We start from the raw sequence: 25,342 nt of genomic DNA, 5'->3' as shown, positions 1-25,342 counted from the left end.
TTGTGGTGCAAACCCGTAATTTCTATCAGGGAGTTGGAACTAGAAGAATAAAATGAGGAATCTTTTCCTTAAAGTCATCACAAAATGATGAGATTTCAGGATTTATTTCATAAATCTGGATTAAGTCATAGATTGAGTCATATAGCGACCTGGTGATGTTCATGTCACAATTTATCTAATATAGTCTATTCAAATTGTTAACTTTTGATGGGTGTTATAGTTGGTATTTGATAATGATGTGATTAAATGTTTTAATAATGTGATCAAAGTACTTAAATTATTGTTATACCGATAAAGGCAAACTGAGTGTATTCTCAATAGATTTATTCATTTGTGACCAAGGTCAATTGACTTTCTGTGATCACTGACACAAGATGTACCCTATATTCACTGGTAAGGGGTGTGTGATGATTGGTCGCTGTTGACCCTTTCTCATGTATATCATCATCACTGTCGGGCAGAAACCTTGTATCTCCAAGTTTCAAATGTGTATGTTTTTTCGTAAAGTAAAGCCCTGCTTCATCATACTAGACTGTCGCACAAAACGAGTGAAAATAGCAGATCTACAAGCACACAACGCCTCGCTCCGTGGCTATTTTCACTAAGTACTTTCCACTAGTTTCACGAGTTTTTAAAATGATGAATACAAACCGAACGGTTTTGGACATACAAGGTTTCCAACCGACAACAACGTACAATATAATGATGTTGGTATCAATTGTCAGCAGATGCCTGAAGAAGGTCCTTGGCCGAAACATTGTGTGATTAAATCCTTTCTTTATTGAGCAAGTGAAGACAGAGTTTTTGTTTTTTTATTCTTTGATCTGCCTGTATAATATAGCAGCCTGAAATTCAATCGATTGTTATTGAACCATAGAGTGGCTATCTAATTCAGGGAATATATTATTATACAGTATATACTGTATGAGGAAAAGTAACTTATATTAAGGTTGTAATTCTACCCACCTGGAAGGTACGCCGACCAGGTGCACTTAACTCAAAACAGGCGTTCTTTTTGGAGTCTTTCCGTAGGTTGGTTACCAGTTCAACACTGTAGCCGTTGATATAGAAAGAGCCCTTCTGCTGCCTGTCTGAACAAAACAGATGTAAAGGCAGAAAATTACCTTATGTTTCAGTTTATGTAGTTTAAATGTTTCTGGAAGTATTTGAGGCCAACCTTTTTCACTCCCAAAGTAGTAGAAGATAGTGTTGTTGAGGACACACCACCTCTTTTGCCACTCCATGCTAAAGAAGCTGTGGTCTGGATGGAAGAATTGCACTGTTAGCATTAGCATGAACTCAAAAACAAAATTAGACCGTACTAGTAGAGCAAGATGTTGATTCATATTCCAAATATTGTACGTTGTTGTGTCCTTATCTGATGTTTTACACAAAAATACTGCACACAAATATGAAAAAGACTACATTGAAATCAGAATCAGGTGTTTTGCCAGGTGTATTAGCAAATATGATTAATTTGGCTCTGTGACATTGGTGCACTAACTACACTGAAGCAAAAGTATAGAAACATTCAAGTTATTTTTTTATTCTATTTACTTAAAATGTTACTTAATGTTTTTATACCATTTTATTTACTTACAATATAAAGATGTAAAGGTAAGTTATAAATAGATATTAACTAGATAGATATTAACTAGATACAATATTGCAATATAATTAGTAATATACAATTGACACTATAAATTCATAATATACTGGGTGTACAATACAGTTGGAGGACTTTGTACAGCATGTACATACTAGTGAATAGTAAAGCAGTATAGGTAAATCAATGAATAAATATTGATTATATCAATAAGTTGAAGTTGTATACTTGTAGTTGTATATGCATTTCACAATGCACTTGGATAAATATGAATAAATCAATTAATTATTATTTGAATTGAGTACTCAAACAGAGGGTGGCAGAATGTACATTCATATAGCAGCACAAACTTTACCTTTAATATTAATCTATTTTGTGCTCTCCTGGTTGTATCTGTTAGATCCTTTGAAAGCAGATACTGTAGAACCATATCATTCTATAATTCTACAGTATACGGTACATATTTAGTACTTGATACATTTTAAAACAGTTAAAACAAAAGGTTATTTCCATTTCCAACCAAATCTACTACAGTATACCCAGGTGCGATGCCCACTAACACAGCAGGGATGATTACACTTTATTCAAATATTTTTCAAGCTTAATTTCTTGTATACTTTCGCTAAAACTGTCACAGGGTTCACAACATAATACAAACTACTATTAGATTTGATGTTAACTATAAACTTCATAACCCGACTGCGATATTCCTGTGTACCTCGTCGTTTCTTTTCCAAGTAGCCTTGCTTCAAGATGTTATTGAGGTCCTGGGCTGCTACCGCGGCAATCTCCCCAAAGACTGTGGATAGACACAATGGACATTGTTGACTGCCTGTGTTCACAATGCAACATAATTTGTTCTTGATTCTTGAATTAAGGCCCCACTACAGTGCCACACACACACACACACACACACACACACACACACACACACACACACACACACACACACACACACACACACACACACACACACACACACACACACACACACACACACACACACACACACACACACAGCAAGAGTGAAATCTAGAGTGTTAATTTAACCCTGAGGAACGGGTAAACTTTTGCACCCAGAGTTAAATTAACATTGATTGATTGAAGAGTTTATTAGCAGTTTGCAATAGAAAAAATCGAACCTCTGTTCGAAGTGGAGCTGTGTGTGTGTGTGTGTGTGTGTGTGTGTGTGTGTGTGTGTGTGTGTGTGTGTGTGTGTGTGTGTGTGTGTGTGTGTGTGTGTGTGTGTGTGTGTGTATTGCAGTTGATGCTCAGGGCAGGCTAGACTCAACAGCACCTCTCTGGTCACCCAGGGTTACTACATACAGGCTACATACAGACCCACAGACCCACCCACATACCCACCCACATACCTACACACACGGCCACGTATAGGGAGCTTGTGTTCCACACAGCTCCAAAAAGGTACAGTTTCATGACAGCAAAATCACTGGTACAAGGTAAACTAAAAGGAGATCCTAGTAAGCTTTATGGCTTATTTACACAGGAACCACTTTATGTATCTCATATAACATTGAAAGACAGACGGATAGAACATAGTACTTTACATAGGATAACATTATTACAAACGCAGAAAAAGGATAACCACAATTTCAAAAGCAGAAAAGGGGGGAAAAGGGGGGGGGGGGGGGGGAGCTGCTGGATCTTACAATGCATACACACACCATAAACATGCAGCCTCCTAAGAATTGGATCAAATACAATCCCCCCCTTTAGGAAACTGGGATCAATACATTTACAGTGCTGCTGAGCACTGCAGTCCATACATCTGCTCACAGTGCACTTTAATGGGAATGACTTGCCCGTGGGAATTTTCAACAAGCCTGCATCTGCAGAGATGCACATTTATCGGCACACTAGCATCACACAAATTGAAGCGTCTATAGGGAGACTAGCACAGCAGTACGAAGCACTAAATATTTTACGTGACGACGAGTGGCGAAGCTCCTCTTCGACACAAGTGATCCCCAGCTAGCCCTCTTCTTGAAGGTAGGGATGGGACGATATGAAAATGTCATGTTGCGATTATTGTGACCAAAGAAATGCGATTTGCGATATTATCGCGATAATCAAAATATCCCCAACAATCATTACCCTGGGCGGAACATTTGCCAAAAAATAGCGTTGTGACATTGTGAGCTTGTAAATCGGCTATTTCTTAAAGAGATTTGGTAGAGAGTGGAAAAAAAGACTGTATCAAGTACGTTATTTCCTGGCCTGTTTTACCAATTAGGGTTTAAATGGTACCGGATATGCAGCTCGGAGGATAATTTCAAGAATCACAATACATTTAAATCTCCACAATACGATTATTTTGTTTTTGTATCACGATAAACGATAATGACGACTATCGTCCCATCCCTACTTGAAGGATAACTGGAGATCACTTCCTAACCTTGGGCCATTAGTGGGGAAATAGCAAAACTGACCCAGGGTCAGCTTCAAGGGCCATCTGCCGCCCCTCGCCTCATAAGGAGTACCTGGCTTTGGCGTGTGTGTCGAAAACAAAGCTCAACTTCCTCCGTGCTCATTAGTCATCAGGCATTAGCCTTAAATGGAGAAAAAGCAGCGAGGGAGCAGGTGCCGCCTTTTTAAGTCTGGAGTACATGGACCATTTAAAGTCCATTTACACTGGTCAGTGTGACACCTCACCCAGGGCATTGATGACAAGGCAGAGGGCCTGGAATCCATCGCCCTTCCAGACGGCACCGCTTAACTGCTGGGTAAACCAAACATGTCATACCGTAACCGGGTGCTCTTTTTTAAACACGGGGAATCCCCCAGAGTTAGACAAATACCCACCCTCTTTCTCACTCTTAAAAAAAATGAGCCAGGTGAAAGCACAGCTGGGTTGAATGTCCACTAAAATTGTGTGACACGTACTGTACTGTCAAGCGCCTTGTTGCTCCAAGGGCATTTCCTGGATCGGACCCGTGAAATGCTCCTCTGGAATAAGCCTCATGTGGCGGACAAAAATGAAACTTATGACAGCTACTTCCCTGTTTTGGCTGGAACAGCATTCCAGAGATTTATGCACGGGGTCAACACCTATCCAGTGTGTGATCCGATAACCCTGCGGTGCTTTCAGCTCGTGGGCCTGACGGATGAGCAGGTCATTGAAGAGCACAGCCCTGGACACCTCACGGCTCGAACGCACTCACATATCATCAGCCTGCCTTTGTGGATGGACTGACTGGTGACACTATAAATACGGAGGTGCTGAGGACTGTTTTGTCAAAGGAGAGCCTGATTCGGTACATCATAACAAACAGCGGTCATTAAGCTCCCCCACCTCATCCATCCGCCGGCAGTCCGTTCATTTTTCCTGGGCCTGCTTCCCTGTTGCGGGCGCTCATCTAATCCCCTCATCCGTCTGCCTCTCTCGCTCTTCATTTATCTCAGAGGTCGAGACCGGTTAATAGTTGAGGAGTTGCAAAATCAACATGGGATCACTCTGATCTGCTTGGGTCAATAAACATTACGCATTTGTGCCTTTGCATCACCTTAGCTGTGGAGGACATGGCTCCACCCGATTATCTCTCTCTCCATTTAATTCTGAAATAAAAGAAATGTGAAACCTTGGGCAGGAGGCAAATGGGGATTTCACATTCGACCTGATTTCACCGACCTAATGGAGAGTTAGGTCTGCTTTATACTACTGTACACAGAAGATAGTCGATCTACAAGCTCACAACGTATAAATTAGGCTTTATGCTTGTGAATGATGGGCATGCCTATACTTCGCAACCCTTCCACAGGGTAGCAGTACAAACCTAAAAGCTGTTCACGATCGGCTGTTCACACAAGTCGCCATTGATCCCTCCCACCACCTTGCAAAAAACCCATTCTGATTGGTCCAGAGTGAGCAATGTCTCCTTTAATCAAATTACACGCTATAGCACCACTTTGGGACCAAAGTCATTTTAAGAGGATATTCAAAAGTAATCTTATTTGTGAAACATGTATAATTTAAGGTGTTAAAAACCCAACAAGCATCAAACAGTGTTTGAATTGTGTTTAAAATGATTTCCAGCGTGAGCACAGGCACACAGAGAGAGACACATTAATGCATCTGATTAGGTCCTCATCAGAATCACAGACAGACGGCACTCTTTCATACAATTCATAAATTGCATTATCAATTATTCAGGGCAATGCGATGACTTCATTTTCATCCTTTTTGTGTTTTAATTACTGCCATCCACAGCTAGGGTATTGACATTAATTTGATGGCAATTTATTGATATTCCCGCATAACCTATTTAGCTTTTAGCCAAGTGCAATTACAAACAGAGAGAAAGCAGATAGATGGAATGTTACACTCAAGCAGCAATGTTTAGTCAATCAAGGTGAGAGCCTGCTACGGGCCTGTGGTGACTGTAAATAATGGCAATCAAGCACAAAAGATTTGAACAACCACCATTTCAGAAATGGAGAAAGTAATCAATAAGAAATTGACCAGAGATGTCCCGATGAAGCAACATTTTCCCCCATCAGCAAGCCAACCTGTGCGGCACTTACTGTGCCATGTTTGTTGCCATGCTGAACTTGTTCTAGACTCTGGGGACACAACACAACAATGCATCTGAGCTGGCAGCGGTTGGCGACGGCTGCCATCTCTCATTTGGTTATTCACACTCTCTCAGCATGGTGTTATGAGCTCAGCAGTTGATCCCGCAAGAAAAGGCTGATTTATGTTAGCATGACCAGAGGGAGTTAATGTATTCTCTCATTAAAATCCACTTTAGTTAGGCTGAAAGTCAATCAGAGGCCGGGCAGAGAGTGAATCAAAATGAAGGGAAATGGTTGGGTGGGAGGACTAATGTGCTACATTATATCTGACTGTGGTCATAATGCAACAAAGATGCTAGGAAAACACTAAATGGCTCAAAAGTGAGGTTGATGATGCTGCAGAAGGAGACGCCATGGCAACAACAGATTAAAGGACAGCGGGTGCGGTCCGGTCGTCATGGTATCTCTGCTTTACTGAGACAGCAAGAAGGCTGAGAGACAAGGCTGGAGAGACGGTTCTGGTGGCGGGATCCAGCCCAGCAGGGATTGAACCAGTGCTGAAAATGGAGGCAGACTTTTTGCCAGTTCAATTGCGAGCACACATGGAAAATGACATACTGTTAATGAAATAAGCGATTTCCCTAAATAACAATTGAAAGAACATTAACCAAAAGATTCCCTCTAATGTCCACTAAAAAAAACACATTATTAAATAGCTCTGGCCCAGGTAAAACAGATCAAAGGCTCAGTTAACTGAAGACAGCATCCTCTCACAGCCCAGGTGAGCAGTGGGACTTGGACCTGCGGTTTCTTTCTCTGCTGTTTAGTCCTTGAACACAGGGCGGGGAGGAGGCTTCGGCAATGCCTTTCGATGCGAGGAGGTATTGCATTGAATGCAGCATCAGGGGGCAGGACCTGACCTCCGCCTGAACTCTGCTGATGAGGTGAAACAGAAGGCACAGAGGCTCCCCCCGGCCCTGGGGGGGATGTGGATACGGGGAAGGAATGCTGCTGATTCTGGAGACAGAGGAGGCAAGCGGCACCGCAGTCCTCTCCAGATACTGTCCTTGATTAGGAAAAAGGATCCACTCAGTGCACCTTCACCCACCCGGCGCTCAATCTGCACGCAGGCCGGGGCTAAATTGATACATTTTTCCTCATTACAGCAGGAGGCCTTTGCTGTGTGTCCCTCCAGCAAGCCGGCCATCAGAGGGGAGGAGAGAGACCGAGAGCCACTGAGGTTAAGGACTAAATGTCTTCCCTGCCCTCCACTCCTCCCCCTGATTTGATTAGGACTTCAGTCATCGATACATAAACTGCGTATAGAAGCTCTGTAATGCATGTGTTTGAGTAAAAAAATAAAAAAGAAAGGCATACAGCACATTATAGCAGCATGCATGATGTGTGTGTGGCATCCATTAACGTTTAATGGGTTATGGAATCTTTTTTTTTTGGGGGGGGGGGGGGGGGATGCTGATGAGGTTACAAAACAAGGCGGAGTCCCTCGTAGAGGGGACGATTTAACTTTTATAACAGCCGAATATGAAGAATTCTCTCAGAGGCATGCAGCCTTTGGAATATTTTGCGATGATGGCAAACGTGCATGCCAATTAATTTATCAGAGAAATGTAGTATTTGCACAGTGTCGTGTTCCCAGGCTCCCTTTGTGTTGGTCAGAGTAGCAGTAAGGAGGGGCAAGCTATATTTTCATTGCTACCACGCAAAAAATATATGTCAAGTCATGCTAGCCTCTGCACTCTTTAGTTCCTACATTCCAACATCATGGGCCCGGCCACTGCACAGAGACTAAAGGGCTAAATTTACTATGTGACATCGGTTTCCCCCTGGGCAGCCATAAGCAGTGTCTACAGCGACCCTGAATATCCCGTTTGTAGATTTACTACCACTATTCAAATGCTTAACTGCAGATACAATGATCCTCTAATCGCAGGGGACGGTTTTCAGCTGCTTCGCTGACATGGACACGAGAAGAAAAAAAAAACCTGGAGTAGGAATATAAATACCAACAATGGAGGAGTTCGGGGCCCACAGGAGAGCCAGTGCGTCCTGTGATAAAAAAGGTGATATAACGCAGTCAGTGAGAGAGCCTTGGGGGGAAGATGCTCTGTGAAGAAAATCAACACTAAACCTCAAAACGTACAGTTACTGCGACTTTAGATGCTCTTAACATAGCCACTAAAACACCCTAAATATAATTTGAGCAATAATGGTAAGTAAATATGTTCGGCGCCGGCGTGTTATTGCAATTCTAAATCAATGTGTATTGCCTATTTATAAAACCACAGGTATTTGAAAGAAACTCTGTTATTATGGATTGTGCCAATAGACAACAATATCATTCTATTTCTCTGAAATAAAGGAAGTTATTGTCATCAATCTCTTGATAGCTCAGTGGCAACAGGTGCAATGGAATGCTAGTTTCTGTTACCTTAAAAGAAAATAAGCCACCGGCACAAGATATCTTTTGCGTGCGGTGGTTTGGTCACAAACAAATAAAGATATGCAACAATATAGATTTTTCACAAATGTTGCAATGGGAAAAATTATAATCTAAAAGAACAATTCAAAGCAACTGATAATTTCCACTTGTCCCATGAATGAATATTCATTAATTATTTTGTTATTTTACACTAAATGACTTTGGAAGTATTGTTATTGAGTAATCAAAGGTATAAATCACTAAATATGACAAATAATATTTTTTTTATCAAACAGTCACCAATCTAGAATATGTTGTGATATATTTTGATCAAATAGAATAATAATAGAAAATCGAATGAACTGCTCTGTAACACCAGTCATTTCTTCAGCGTCACAAAGCCTACAATATGAACAGTTTAACAGAACGGTGTACATTTAGTTCACATTTTTCAGGCTAAACATTTTTAATTACAACGAAAATGTATAATTCATTATAATAAACAACAAAAATGAAACATTTAAAATGTTGTACAGTTGTCATTAATTAACAGTAATTAAGAAAAAAACGTGTTGGACGTGTGCCATTTCAGTTGTTATAGATTTGTAAGTTATTGTCAGCACCCCAATAAGGTTATCTGAATTGTAAAAACACTAATGAAATAATTGACTGAGCTATGAAAGAATATACACATCCATCACTGAATTGAATAAATTGCAAAACAATAAGGCTGACATATTAGTTATTTATTTTTCTATTATTATTCAACGCTATAGACAATTTGTTAATTTCAAATTAACAATTTGTTAATTTCAAATTAACAAATTGTAACTGGTAATATGTGTAGCAGTTTTGAAATAAATACTATGTGTATATTTTTCATTAATTACTCCAACTGCAAAAAGCAATCACTAAATAACACAAAATAAACGTTTCCTACATGACCTTAACCCAAACAAATATACACTTTTGTACATTTACAATTAAACATACGATTCGTTTAGGTACATCTTCATGTGCTGTGATGTGCAGCGATGATGCTTATTAAAATATATTTTTCATTTCACTTTTTTAAAGGAGAAAGAAGGAAGCGCCACACCACTGCACATAAAACATGATAATGCCTAATTTATGTTCTGTTGTGCAAAGTTATATAGCAGATCTATAAGCTCACAGTGTGTCGCATCCACAATGTGTCGTGAACTTATAGATCGGCTATTTTTGACACATGACAACGTCATGCGTCGAAATATAAATCAGACTTAACGTTACAGAAACAATGTGTTCTATACAGACATCTACACACCACTGGACATAAGGTTACAGACACAATGTGTTCTGCCACCACCGTTTCCCATGTGTCGGTCGTGGACCCATTTTTAGAAGGAGTAAGTAGTATCCCTTTTATTTTTTCCTTTATTATTTTTTCAAAAGATTTTCTGAAAGAATTCATGAATTAAAAAACACTTTTGAAAATAATTTTGTTCCTTTAATTCCTCAAATTCGGGGGGGGGGGGGGGGGGGGGGGATATCAAGAAATACTGAAATGTTAGATATACAAGCTCACAAGTGGGCTTGTATGTAGAGAGGCTATTCTCACTGGTTTGGGTCCTGGGGGAGTCACCCAACTTTCTTTTGGGTCTTGAGCTAAAAGGTTTGTGAACCACTGTTCTCTACACCAGTGCTTCCCAAACTTTTTAGCTGTCTGCCCGGGACCCAAACTATAAAACAGCAGAGCTACAGAGCTTGTAGATCGTCTATTTTTTATTCCTTCATAAACTTCTTTTCATGAAATTACTGGAAAAAAAAAAACATTGAATTTGTTTTTTTAATTCAAGAAAAATGTTTTTCTTTTTGGGAATGAAAATGTTTGTTTCTGAAAATGTTTTTAAATAATAATTAAAAACAAAATGTTTTTAAAAATAAAATAAAGGGACCCATAAAAATGTGTCCGCAACCCACAAATGGGTCCCGAGACTCCCGACCCATGCAGTGCTTGGGAAACCCAGTGCTCTGCACCACTGGGCATAAAGTTCCACACACAGTTGTGTTGTACCGGCAGCCACACAGATACAACGTGTTCCCCCGACATCATCCACACCGCTCTTTTCCATACAAAGTGATTCCCATTTCCTTGAGATAAGCTAACTTACAACACAGGTCACCATAAATCATTGGTAATAATTTCCATTGTAGATAAGCAATCTTTCAACAGTGCACAGGCACACAGCCACTCTGTCCCACTTGGCACACACACACACACACACACACACACACACACACACACACACACACACACACACACACACACACACACACACACACACACACACACACACACACACACACACACACACACACACACACACACACACACACACACACACACACACACACACACACACGCACTCATACAAACGCAGGGCGCTTGGTTTTCTGCAGCAGCACGGGATCCTACTGAAAAGAGGGATGCATCCTCAACATCCTCGAATAACTCCACAAGGGCATGTTAATGAGCTTAAAGTGCTACATTACAGCAACAATTAAAGCCAGGCATCCCAGAGGTATTGGGAGCCGTCGTGTCACTGTCTGTGTACAGGCCAACACATCTCTCCCATCTCCATTTATTTCCCTAAGAAATCAGCGGGGCCACCTGGGCCTGGCATCGAAACTTCATTCATCTCCAGAAATGGATTCCAGTGGAGAGCAAAATCAAATTCTCATTTGCAAGGCAAGAGGGAGAGAGAGAGGAGAGAGAGAGAGAGAGAGAGAGAGAGAGAGAGAGAGAGAGAGAGAGAGAGAGAGAGGGAGAGAGAGAGAGAGAGAGAGTGAGAGAGGAGAGAGACAAACGGAGAGAGACAGAGAGAGGGAGGGAGACAGAGAGAGAGAGAGAGAGAGAGAGAGAGGGAGAGAGGGAGAGGGAGAGGAAGAAAGGGGGGGGGTGTGTGAATGCAGGAGGTACCTGGGAACGCTAACCTCTGGGTGAACCCGCCGCATCTGATAGTTTTGCTATTTGTCTGTGACATTGACAGCTCTGGGGGAGATTAGGACCCACCCTGCCCCAGCGCTGCACTCTGCATGCAGCCTATGTGCTGCGTTACAGATGGACTACTGCACATTTCCCCCCTGCCTCCCCCCAATGTTTCAACACGTGGCTCTCTCGCAGACTCGCACCAGAGGCAAAGAGAGGGATGTAATTATATGCAATGCAAATGATAAAACAAAAGCGAATGAGGTTAGGGTCCGTATCAGAGGGCTTACGACAGGAGGATGCAGGGAGACGATGTGGCACGGCCTGTGGTGTGTGTGTGTGTGTGTGTGTGTGTGTGTGTGTGGTGGGGGTGGGGAGGGGGGGTTGACGTCGCAGAGCAGAGTGATGGATGCCCTTCGGTTAAATACGTCCAAATCCCCCCTTCAAGCCGCCCTCTCTTTGCCGGGCAGTGTGAGTGAGTGTGTGAGAGAGAGTGTACAAGATTAATAGTGTAAACAGCGGAGAAGGAGAGAGGGCGCGGAGGGAGGGAGGGATAGAGAGAGAGAGAGAGAGAGAGAGAGAGAGAGAGAGAGAGGGAGGGAGGGAGGGAGGGAGAGAGAGAGAGAGAGAGAGAGAGAGAGAGAGAGAGAGAGAGAGAGAGAGAAAAGACTATCAGCATCTGCAGGAGCACAGTAGCCCTAGGGGAATAGAGTGAACTTTTGAACCCTGATGGCAAGCAGTCGCAGCGATGCACGGAGCCTGCTCCTGCCTCGTAATGTGTGTGTCTCTGCAAACGCACAGAGGCAGAGGGAGGCAGAGGGAAGGAGAGCGAAGGAGAAACGAGGAAGAGCGGGATCATTAACATATTCCACGCTTCCTCGCCAACGAGCCCGCCACTATCAAAATGTCACGAAATCCATACGCCAATGAGTGTGCTGAGAAAAACAGAAGAAAAGGGGGGGGAAAAAGAATCTTCAGGCCGGGGAGATGGTGATGGATGGATACAGTAGATGGCTATCTCCAAGTCCAAAGAAACTTTGTGATTGATGGGCCTGCTGTGATAGGAGGGTCAATCATTCAGACGACTCTGGACAAGAGCTCAGACGGGTCGCATCTTGGCCGGGCCCAGAGGCCAGGGGTCACGAGTTCACAGGGTGGACATGGCCACTGGCTGAGAGAGCAGTGAAGAAACGCTGTGGCTCTTCTGGCCAAGATACAGACCAGGTGCTTGATACAAATGGCCAGACAATGAAAGAAGGAAAAAAGAAAAGGAAAAGAAAGAGCACTACAGGATTGATGCTCTGTTAGCTAAAACAATGTATGTGATGAAGACCAGCTGAGGTCAAAACGTAGTTGATTAAACTACTATGGAAACATCAATTCAGTGTGCAGGTATTTTTTTCCCCACCCCTTACAGTATTGCACTAGTCAGGACGTATGCATTCATCCGATGTTTGCAGTCACTAATTTAAGCTACATGTTCAGGATGACAGAGGCTCGTGTAACATTGTGAACAAAATGCCAATACCCTTCAAAAAGCACTGTACTGAGGAAAGGTTTCTCAAGGTTCAGCCGCAACGCTGAAATTTAGATTTAATATTCTATTTACAGGCACAGCGTAATAATGTTCCGAGTCCAACGCAGTGTATTGCTCCCTCATATTCAAATGAGAAATTGGCAACGGCGAGACATCACTTCAAATTGGTTATCCTATTGCATTCTATTGCCAGTAATTGGCTTAGGAAATAGAGCCAGCGCAGACAGAAGGCACACTCTCCCTTTTTTTTACAACCCCTCCCATTCCTCGTTCCCTCCCTCCAACCTTCCCTCCATCCCTGGGCCTGTGGCAACAAAAAAACAAATGATCACTGCACCCGCGTCAGATCAGATCGATCAAAAAGGATCAATACAAAGACAGCAATCATATACAAATAAAGAGACTTGATGCGGCATTGGCGTGAAAAATGACATGCTTTTTTGAATATGAAAAATCGACTATTTCATAGGCCTTTGTCCTCATGTAGCACAGTATATAAAGCAAATACTGTATAGCATGAACTGCACAATTATGACCCCAACATAGAGGTGGGAGTCGTACCGTCTACCCTGCAAACTTCCTGTGTGATGTGATGCTCTTCCTGCAGCACACATTCCCAACACCGACCACTCGTCCCCAACATCCTGTTATGCAGACAGTGGTGGTGTAAAGCAGTGGTTCTCAACCTGTGGGTCGGGACCCCCAATTATTGTGGAGGGTCCCCAGATGATTAACTTAACGTGCAACATTGTTTTCTCTCTCCACAGTGTACAAACCAAAATAACGTTTAAGTCTATAGATAGAGGTAGATAAGCACATTTCTAAAGTGACAATTTAAGGACTTTTTGATACCTCTAAAATGACAAATTAAACATTGGCCAAATTGTCAAATATTAGAGGCAGAAATTGTGAAAATAGACGATCTACATGCTCACACCGCCTCGCAACTGTGTTTTACAAAATGTAATGTCTCAACTCTTAGTGCTCGTCAGGGTGGGGTTAAAATATGATTATTTTAGTGGTCGCGGCCTGAAAAGGTTGAGAACCACTGAGTATTTCCAATTGTCAACACTTTTACTTTCACTTTTACTCCATTACAATTATTTGAAATCTTTAGTTACTGGTTACTTTGTGAATTTTTGATTATTATTACAAAACCTATATTACCCACTTTAGCCCTACACACATTTCGGCCATTTGAAAATAGACGATCTACAAGCTCACAATGCATCACATTTTGATTAATTGTGAGCTTGTAGATCAGCTATTTTCAAAAGATCTTTATACATTTGAAAATGCAGGACTTTTACTTTAACAGAGTATTTCTATATTGCAGTATAGATACTTTTACTTACCGTAAGTAAAACAAATTGAGTACTTTTTCCAATACTGCTGTTATTATTATAGGAATGACATTTATCTGCTTGACCCAGTACATCTTGTGTGTTTAATGTGCGTATGCACATACTGATACCCTTGACGCCATGACCATCAACTACTTCATCAGATCGGCTCATCTGTGCACAACGATACGAGGTGCATGTTCTGTTCCTACTCATTCTGTTCTTTTCTATGTCTCCTACTGTATCTTCCGTTCACGGAATGTGTACAGTGCTATTATTATATTCTCTGTGTGTGAGCTCGTTGTGTGATACTGCCTGGTGCCAGTCTTGTTCTCCGAGCTTGTCACTCAACTGAACCATCACTCACCATCCTTAGTTAGAGGGACACTCTTAGGACCACCTGGACCCAACATCTAACACTCATCTCCAACATCCAACACTCATCCCCAATGTCCAGTGCTGTGGAAACAAACATGTTCTTTTGACTTTGTAATGTAATCTAAAGTGTGTGTGTGTGTGTGTGTGTGTGTGTGTGTGTGTGTGTGTGTGTGTGTGTGTGTGTGTGTGTGTGTGTGTGTGTGTGTGTGTGTTTGTGTGTGTGTGTATGTGCACCACGAGTGTGTGAGAGAGAGAAGGACAGAGAATCTGAGCACAAGCATGTATTTGTGCATGTTTCCTGAACAGGAAAGAGAGAGAGAGAGAGAGAGAGAGAGAGAGAGAGAGAGAGAGAGAGAGAGAGAGATAGAGAGAATGAGAGAGAGAGAGAGAGGGAGAGAGAGTGTTAGAGAGAGAGAGAGAGGTGGTGAAGGGGGCAGACAAGACTGGGTTGAGGAGGCTGCAGGCTCGGTCAGGTCACCGGTACGGTCGGCGGGTGAAACTCAGTTCACATTAGCATGCAGACACCCGGGCTAACAATGGAGGCTCCATCTGTTCCTGTCAGCCATTACAAATCTGGTGTCACCCAGTCCGCTGGAGACAACAGGCCACCTCCATCTAATGAAACGGCACAGGCTCCTCCTGCGTGTAAAAAGCAGCCATCGACTTCACACTCGCTCATTCACTCACCCTCAGCTTTAGAGAACAGAGGGCAGAGGAGCCCAGGCAGCAAGTCGATTACCACAGATAATACCTCCTCTGAGTCACAAAGTCTCTATTGTGTACAGTAGAGTTGAGGGGGGGAAAGGAAGATACAATTAGGGATGATAAAACCAAAGTAGTTACATCTGGGTGTATATTTGCCTTTTCCTCGTTACCTTATACAGCGATTCTGTAATGCAAATAAGAAGCAGCATGTTATCCAAATGAAGCCTGACTTATAATTCACTCTGTCGCCCTGTGAAAATAGCTGATCTACAAGCTCACAACGTGTCCAGGGGAGAATAAATTAAGCGTAAGTGGTTCATGGCTTCCTGGCGTTTTCTTGCTTTGTCATTTTCAACGAACGTTCACGAGGGAAATTGAATAAAACCCGAACCACAAGCCATGGATAATTGTTCCTCCTAAAATGCCACTGATTTCATTAGGTGGCCGTGTCATTATTTCCCATGCACACACTCCTCCTTTGCAATGGACCGCCCAGTAAAAACGTGATGCCTTCCCTTTCAGTTGGTAGTGAACAGAAATTGAACTATGAACTCCACTTGCCCTTTGGTGAGGACACAGCCCATTGGTACGCTAACGTGGTCACCACGGATGAAATCGCAACGTAAGGTGTTAACTTCCCTTTAGAAAAGGAAATGCAATGAATATTGAATATGGAAATAGAATACCGGTAGGAATTCGTTTTTGGGTTTTTTTCTTCTTTTTTTGAGGAAGGCAGAAATGGACGATGGTCCTATTCCAAATGATAGGCTATTCAACGGACATATTAAAACAAGCTTTATAGCAGTATTACTTTATGATACACAATTTGTGTATTTGTACGCTGTAGCTGCATTCTGTATTACAATGGTCTACTTTTAATTGCTTGATTTCTTTTTACAAAGGACCGTAGCATTAAAACATTGTTTTTAAAGCGTATTTAGCAATTAAGCCCTATTTATTATTAATTAAAATGTAAAGTTCAATTTGTGTGAATTTTCAACAAAAGAAAAAAAGACATTTTCACCTACGGTATAATGATATGCATAGAATTGTAACACCAAGGATAAAGTGGTTAAAATTAATTCTAAAAAACGAATTTTAATAATAATAATAAATAATTCTAAATAACAAATCATTATCTATATATTAGTTACTTTATGTCGTCCTGCCATCTGCCACATTGGCAGAGAATCTTTGTGTGGGCGAGTGATGAAGCAGTTCGTTAGGCCCGTTCCAGACAAGGGACATTTTTTGATGACATACACCTGGCATCAGCTCTCAGTGCCACACAATTACTGCAAACCGCAATATTATATTACCATGTGACTGGAACATTTCACAGGGTTTTCGGCGGTGCCTAATGCCTATACTGCCTACCTATGGTGAGACAACCTGAAAAGGGGGATATGGGTAAAGATGGGCACCCGAGGCACCCGAGTCAATAATGCCAACCTACAGCAAAGTCAAGTCATGGGCTATTAACTGTCGCAGAGAGTCGGACATACAAAAAAAAAAGAAGATAAAAAAAGAAAAGTGTGGTTGGGTGGGAGGGAGGGTAAGTCAGAGAAAGGAAGATAGAGGGAAAGATTGATAAAGGGGGAGAGGGATGGAACACACATGGCCCCTCAGGTACAGTGTTGTATTTCAAACCCGGTTGTGAAAGGATAGAGGGGGTTTGGGTCAATCAATCACATCATTAGCCTGCAGCTACACAGCCTTCTCTCTGTGTGGGCTGGCTCTGCGCCTCAGCCAACACACACTGCTCTGGGGTTGGGTGGGAGGATGGGGGTCATTACCAGGGCCGAGGTCTCGCCACTAGAGGGAGCTCTAGGTCACCAATCAGTCCTCTGTGAACAGCAGTCTCTGCCTCTGAGGTGTCTTGGCCAAAAACTACCTGCCAACCGCCTAGGAGGAGGCGAGACGGAGGAGTCGCTGATGTCACGCGGGTCACAGTGGCGAGTGATGGTGCCAACGCAGCAACAGTTCTCCTCCATATGGCAACATCTTAATTTAACCACTTAATCCCTAGACACGTTGTCATAATAAATGTGACAAACAGTGAAAATAGCCAGTCAACAAGCTCGCAATGTGTCGCATTGTGATCTTGTAGATTTGCTATTTTTGATATTAAGTATCATGTGTGCCTCAACAGAACTACCATTAAGAACACAGTGGGTGTAAAATGCCACTGTGTAGTTATCCTACACCATCACCGCAGCGTCTCCAGTGACATTGATGTCCCCTCCCCCCGGCTGGTGTGGGACTCCACCTTTTCCTCTCCCATCTTCCTGACATGCCGCTATCTTCCAACAGAAACACAACCCATAGCCCCTGAGGTCACAGACGGTACACCTGTAGCTTATATAACTATAAGACCCATTCTACTGTCCCTGGCAAACCGGGTTTACCAGCAAAGAACAACACCACTGATATGGTCCAATGCCACCAATGCAAAGGTGTGTGTGCACCTGCTTACCTGTGTTGAGAGTGTTGAGAGTGTAAAGAACCATACACTCTCGGTGTGTAACACTCACTCTCATTTACAGTGTATGTTGCATGTTTTTGTTTTCTACATGTTGTTCTTTTTTCAGATAATGATTTCATCTAATCTTTATCCACACACACACACACACGCGCACACGCACACACGCACACGCACACAGGAAGAGGTAGATAGAAGATGTTTTCTTTAAGACCATGAGACTCATAACTAATCAATGTCTTAATTCATGAATAAGTAGGATAGGCATTCACAAGCTTTTAGCTTCAGCCTATTCCTTTTGATCACCTGTAACAATGATTATATGAATGTATGACCTGTATGAAAATATGTGATGATCAAATAAACTAAATGTCTTTTTTGCACGGTCAGTGTCTTCTGCCCAGCCTGTTAAGTCAGGCGTAAAGTGTGCCATGACAGAACTACCGTCAAGAACACAGTGGGTGTAACCTCTGTGTAGTTATCCTACACCACTGACACGGAGTCCCCGGTGTACCCTCTCTCCAGCTAATGTGTTTGTGAACTCTAAAAAACAAACACCTGCAGTCCAATATGTCATCTGAAACAAATATAATGTAGGCCTATATTAGACATACTGATAAGAAAACAACTAAAAAAAGAAGCCTAATTCTAACCTGCGTAAACCAACAGAAAGAAACTCTATTCTCCATGGTCAATCGTCACATCATCCACTGGCTCTCAATAAACCTCTTCCTGTCTCCTTCGGAGGGATCTGCAGCTCTAATGACGACGTCAACAGACTCAACACCCAAACAAAAGTTCTTGAAAATCGCTTCAGAAAAAGAAGGTTATAAGTGACTTGTATTAACAATGCTTCATCACGTTTCTCCACCGGTCCACCCAGTCACAGACTGAATACATAACTACTACTCCGACAGTGGTTTGTGCCATTCAGAATTCACCTGTATCCAAGGACAGAATGTAATCAAAGAACATTGGCATATTGTCATAATACAAGAGACTTCCTAGCCTACTGTACATAACCTGCTAGTGAGAGCAGAACTTCCCCCTACATCACCCTCACATTTCCTCTGAAAATAGCTGTTTCCTCTAGAAAGAAATACCCATGTGGGCATTGCCAACCATGCCATCACACACACACACACACACACACACACACACACACACACACACACACACACACACACACACACACACACACACACACACACACACACACACACACACACACACACACACACACACACACACACACACACACAGGCCGATCTACAAGCTCACAATGTGTCAAGATGTGATGCTTTGTGAGCTTGTAGATCAGCATTTTTATTTGCTATTTCTGATATTGTTGCCCTTCTTTCGACTATAACATGGCCAAAGTAGCGACACTTAAAGTGGTTAATGAGGATTTTGACATTAAACCAGTTCATAGCAGAGGTCTGAGGAAGAGCCTGTGTTGCTCAAACAACACACTCCAACACACACTCAATCAGACAGACACAAAAACGAACACGCATGCAGGTCTGTGGCTGACTCACAATGAAGCGCTCCTTCATCCTGACAGTCAGAGGCCAGTGAGGCGTCATCCGAGGGAGCCGACCGACCCAGACTGGAACTACGGTTGTCATCAGAACTGTCCTCCTGTCTGGATTCAACTGTAAGTGTGTGTGTGTGTGTGTGTGTGTGTGTGTGTGTGTGTGTGTGTGTGTGTGTGTGTGTGTGTGTGTGTGTGTGTGTGTGTGTGTGTGTGTGTGTGTGTGGGAGAGAGAGAGTAAAAGGATGAGATGGGAAAAGAAAGGGAAACATATTGGGGCCAGGCAAAGAATTGTCACCACACAATGCCCCAATGAGTAATCAGGGCGCTCACAGACAGACGCACGCACGCACGCACACACACACGCACACACACACAGAGAGAGAGAGAGAGAGAGAGAGAGAGAGACGAAGTAAAATGCAGTGTAGATAATAGTGTGAAATTTGATCTAGTAATTAATTACTTTGGTGTGTGATTACTTACATTGGGTGGGGAATTCCTGTGGATTTCTGTAAAATTAAAGTGGGCGTGAATGAAGCACTGAATATGTATTTACACACTGTGAATACATATTAATATACAGTACATACAGAATATTTAACACATTTTGAATTTCAACCTCTCCTGCTGCTACCTACAATGGTTTCCTGCAACGAAGGCCACTAAACCACTAAACCACACGTTTTCTCTGGCAAGAGCTTGCAGCCCTTATCAGGCAGTGCAAACATCAGCGAGTGTGCTGGTTGCTTCCGGAGTAAGTCATTACATGCTCTACTTTTCATTATGCACATTGTGTTGCTCGGTAAATCACATTTGATAACTAAGATTAATCCTGGTCCCTGTAGTAGGGCTGGATGATATGGACAAATCCTTTTACCAAATACACGTACGTCGACATTGATATCGCATTGTTGACAAATGACCTCAAATAGTAAAACATTTTGGTCTATTGTTGATCTGCGGTTTAATCACAATGTTTTGACTATTTTTGGAAGTAAAGTATAAAATGAGGCTGAAGTGGTTAAAATCAGTTTTGCCAAATCACGATATGCAAAATCCTTCACAATTGTCTCGTATCATGATATTGATATAATATTAATATATTGCCCAACACTTTCTAGACTGCTGTATTTTCAATATCATGCATGAAACTGGGTGCGTTAAATCATGCACCCAGTCCATGTAGTGCAAATGTTCCACATTTCTGCAGAAAACACATCATTTACATTGACTAATAATAGTAATTATCATCGATGACTGAGTGACCTCTTTCAAAATAACACATTTTTAAATTAACGCAGCTCATTAAAGGATAACAATTTGGGTGCTTTAATAATAATTAATAATAATAAATAATGCAGTGTTGGATAAAGGGCATCAGGAAAAATTACGGCGACACCACAACAATACAAATCCGACCTCTCCACACATTACAGTAATTTAATTAGTGGAGTCCTGCTGCTTCCAGAGGTAAAAATCCTACCGATTGTGGACCACTCTGAAGTTACTCAACAAGACGTCCCGTGCCTCTCTGGCATCTTCACTGAGGTTCTCATCCTGCAGGATGTCTGATACAAACAGCTCACAGTCTGAGGGGGAGACGAGAAGAGGACAGTCAGCAATGAATGGCACGGCAGTCAGGGGCGTCACAAGGGGGGGGGGGGGAGTGGGACTGAGTTACTAGGGCCCAAGGTGGAGGGGCCTTAATTCTTTTATACTTTAGCTATTGAAAAATAGCAGATCTACAAGCTTGTGAGCTTGTAGATCTGCTATTCACTAAGTCGTGAAAATGTGTGCAAATCTTTGAATATATGTATTTTTTAAGCGAACATTTGTAACCCAAATTTTGCTTCTGGGGCCGTGGCCAAATACATATCATTTTGGGGGTCCTTCACATGAAAAGGTGTGAGCACCACTGACATAGAAACATAGGTTATTCAAAAAACCTTAGAAGGATTTGAAATATTCAAGATCTTTTTATTTTTCGATAGTTAAAGCACAAAATAACGCGTAATAATGTGTTCCCAGTCTAAATGAGTTAAACCCCCTCCCCCTATGAAGAACATTCATGGGGGGCCCGCAGTGAATCCTTGTACCCAGGGCCCAACATTTGGTGCGACACCCCTGATGGCTGATGGCAGTACTCAAGACTCTGGAAGACCAGTCACGCGAAACCCTCTCAGAGTTTAAATTAACACTCAGGCATTTGCAGTGTAGTGGGGTAGGGTCTTGATCATCGTGGGTTTTGGAGACCTGCAGAGCTTGTGAGGTGCTTTCAAGGTGTAGTGAAATGATCTAAAGTGTATTAAAGTAGGCCTAATATGTTTCTGATGTACAGATATATTATCATGGTTGCAATCTTTGCGAAATAACAAAGATTTGAAGCCTGGGTTTCTTGGGCATGTCATAATAGGCAAATCATTCGGTGAAAATAGCAGATAGCATCACAATGTGACACGCTGTTAGAGTGTAGATAGGCTATTTTGAGTTAACCGTTTTGGTGTAGAGGAATAAAAATAGACGCCTGGGTGACTCAGTTTATAGGTTTTAAGTGGTAAACCAAAACAATAAGTCAACCATTGTGGTGTGCAGAGTGTGTATGCTCACCCATATACGGCATGAGCGTGCCCGACAGAATCTGTTTTTGTTTATAGGGGCCCCCAGGTAAAACTCAATTCAGCTGACATAACTTTTTTTCTGGCCAATCACACTTGCTTCAAATAGTATTAGTGGTTTGTTCACATCATAATGATAGTGACCACCAACTGGATTTCGCAGTTCACCCAATTTAAATAATTTAAACGGAAGCGTGTCGATATTGCGACATTTCAGTCTTTCGACACGGGTGAATGTTAACCTGGTGAAAAGCTAACCTGCCGACGCGGGTGAGTAGTTGTGGCAATGTACCTCGCCACTGACATACTTTTAAGAGACTTAAGTATGTTTACAGTGTTTCCCCACATGTTTAATGGACACTATTTGAATTTGAGAAGTTTGTGTTGCACTGTATTGTTTAATTGTTACCAATAATGATGTATTGTTGTATTGATGTATTGTTTGGTTCATTGAGTGCTTGGACTCCAGGGCAGGGAGCAAGCTTAAACACACCTGATTGCTCAATCAAGCTGAACCATACCACCTGTGGGTTTGTTAGCTGGTTAACTCTAATTTAATGGTGTAGGTAAAACTTTAAGTGAATGTGTATGAATAATTTTATATTGTCATGGAATTGACATGGAAATATATGGTCTTTGGACATGGAAATGTATACTGGTTCATAGGTAGATGGTGGATTCCATTTAAGATTGGTACGGTCCAGGGGAGGGGTTTAGCCTATTTAATGGGACCTGCCACCTGAGCTAGTCAGTCAAAGTAGGGCTGTGAGGACTATATAGTTTTTTGGGTCTTTGCTGTATTTTGGTGAACACCAGTTCCTTGGACTGAGAGGTGAATAAAAGCACTTGTTTTGTAACAAAAAACTCTCTGACTGACTGCCTTTGAACATTTTCCTATTTGGGTATTTTTTTGAGTATTTTGGAAACTGATACAAGTGCCTTTTTTGGCCTACGCAACCCTCACTCAGAGTCAAAGTGTGACAGTAGTTAACCTGCCAACATGGGTGAACGGTAACCTCTATGCCTAAACCAAACCCTAACCTCAGTAACCGTGACGAGGGTGAGTAAAAAAAAAGTTGAAATGATGGGACGTAGGAATAGCAAGTTTTCCCATTTAAACTAGTTTCCCAAGGAGCTTTACTTGGCAAAAGGGCAACAGCTACCAGTCAGAATGAAACAGCTAAGAGAAACAGGAAGTGATGCCCAACCTTTACACACGGAATCATGGGTTAATATTTTCATTATGAGATGGCTGATGTTTGCTCAGATCCAGTCAGGACAAAACAAAACTGGACCCCAGGCCAGTTACAGAGTCCCCCCAGACATACTGTAAAAGACCAGGACCAAATAACATTACATTAGAATTGTATTATAAACCATACATACAAACAGTATGTTTCAGTCGGGTACAATGCCTTTTTCTATGTGACAACCAGGCAAAACATGAAACATGTTGGACTTGTCCGACAAATCACTTATCTGATTAAATGTCTTTATTACACGTACTGTAGGTATTACACATAAGAGGTGCCAGTGTTCTTACAAAGGCCACATTTTGCCAACCTGGCAATACATGCAAATATAGCAAATGTTAGGCAGCCATTGTGAGGGTGACTCGGTGAATGAGATGACTATCTATGAAAATCTGATTTTCCATTGTATTTAAAGGCAAACAGACACATTAGCTTATGACAAGATTTGCAGAGCTAAAGAAAGAATGTGTCAACATTTCAAGATAAAGGGTTATAGAGAATTTAAAGATGTGAACATACGTGTAAATGTGTGAAGCTTACATGCTGTGTGTGTGTGTAACACACACACACACACACACACACACACACACACACACACACACACACACACACACACACACACACACACACACACACACACACACACACACACACACACACGTATTTGCGTCTAGTTCTGTAGTAGTTACGGCAATAACTAAAGCACACTTCAAACTTCCTACAATATTTTAGCATTATAGCATTACAGAGAATGAATAGAAGCAGTTGACGTTACCATCCAAAAGCCTCCTGACGTCCTCTGGGATTGCCCCCATCCTTAACAAAATTACAAAATTAAGAATAATTTGACTGCCAGACTTGCTTCAAGAACGTCAGTCTCTTCAGCTATGCTGTGGTAGCATACTACTGTAGTAGCCTACTACTAAACCTCAAAACTCACAGCCCTATGGTGAAGATAGCAACAACCTGGAACACATTCTTGCAGATAGACTTACACAGCCCCTGTGTGCATCTGTGACCTACTGTTCTGAAACTAAAGTGCCGGCGTGTGTGCCTGTAGATTTGCACAAATTGGGGTGGAGCAGGTGCAGACAGTGATGACAACTTCCTCTGTGCTTTGGTCTCAAATGCCAGACAGGCAATTGTGATTGACAGAGTTGTCATCAGAGTGTTATACTGTATCACCCCTATATCCTTACAACAGCAGGCAATTGGAAGATATTTAAAGAAGATATTTAGTTATTTGGGGCCATGATGATGATTCTTCCCATTATTAGACTAAGGATTTATATTGTCTGTGTTATTGTTTACAACCACAATTATTCATGTGTGGCAAGATCGCGGTTCCACTAATTTTACCAGTAGGCTAGTGTAGGTCTAGAAGCCTTTTCAGAAGTTAATTTAATTTTCATTTCGTTTTCCATTTAATGATTTATTTTATCCTCATCTAATCTTGCGCTAATGCACACAACTGTTTTCACCAGGTTTTAAGGCCTAGTAGGCTTTTCAGAAGTAAATTTGATGTTTTCCCTTTAATGATTTCCTTTATTGTCATCTTGCGCTAATGCACGCAACTGTTTTCGCCAGTTTTAAGGTCTTACTTAAGTTGTTTCTCATAAGCTTGCGAACCTCCTTGCCCATCGGCCCCCACCGTTGTGCTTAGGTTCACCGGAAAAAACGCAGTCGCGGCCAAGACAGATGGCCAAGACAGCCCATATCTGTGTGGCTGGTTCTAAAGACAGGGATCTCCATGTATGGGCATAAAAGGGTATGATGTCAGATATAGGACTTTCACCTAACTAATAACTGAGTAAGCATGTTTGGGCTCTCACAGCATATCTCCATATACAGTACATGGATCTCCATATATGGGTATCAGGGGTCTCCATATAAGGGGAACTGGTCCAGATGGCCAAGACATGGCGCGACCTAGGGTGAGGTCGCG

General features: G+C 42.0%; 1 protein-coding gene across 1 annotated transcript in view; it reads right to left on the bottom strand.

The window, feature by feature from the left end:
* skap1 (src kinase associated phosphoprotein 1) overlaps positions 1 to 24,293 on the bottom strand; it is a gene marked incomplete at its 3' end in the record, with an annotated part of 43,296 nt that extends 19,003 nt beyond the window's left edge. Inside the window, exons 1-7 of the mRNA XM_080747340.1 lie at positions 24,173 to 24,293; positions 21,013 to 21,118; positions 20,013 to 20,038; positions 19,534 to 19,650; positions 2,325 to 2,405; positions 1,178 to 1,261; positions 967 to 1,091 (exon numbers count right to left, since the gene is read on the bottom strand). Of these exons, the coding sequence (XP_080603466.1) occupies positions 967 to 1,091; positions 1,178 to 1,261; positions 2,325 to 2,405; positions 19,534 to 19,650; positions 20,013 to 20,038; positions 21,013 to 21,118; positions 24,173 to 24,212 (579 nt within the window). The 5' untranslated portion in view covers positions 24,213 to 24,293. The remainder of the gene's footprint in view (positions 1 to 966; positions 1,092 to 1,177; positions 1,262 to 2,324; positions 2,406 to 19,533; positions 19,651 to 20,012; positions 20,039 to 21,012; positions 21,119 to 24,172) is intronic.
* Between the last annotated feature and the right edge of the window lie 1,049 nt (positions 24,294 to 25,342).

Source organism: Nannobrachium achirus, assembly GCF_963921795.1.
Source record: "Nannobrachium achirus genome assembly, chromosome: 18".
Taxonomy (NCBI): domain Eukaryota; kingdom Metazoa; phylum Chordata; class Actinopteri; order Myctophiformes; family Myctophidae; genus Nannobrachium; species Nannobrachium achirus.
Note: the sequence above shows the minus strand (reverse complement) of the source record. Positions and strands in the feature narration are given on the sequence as shown.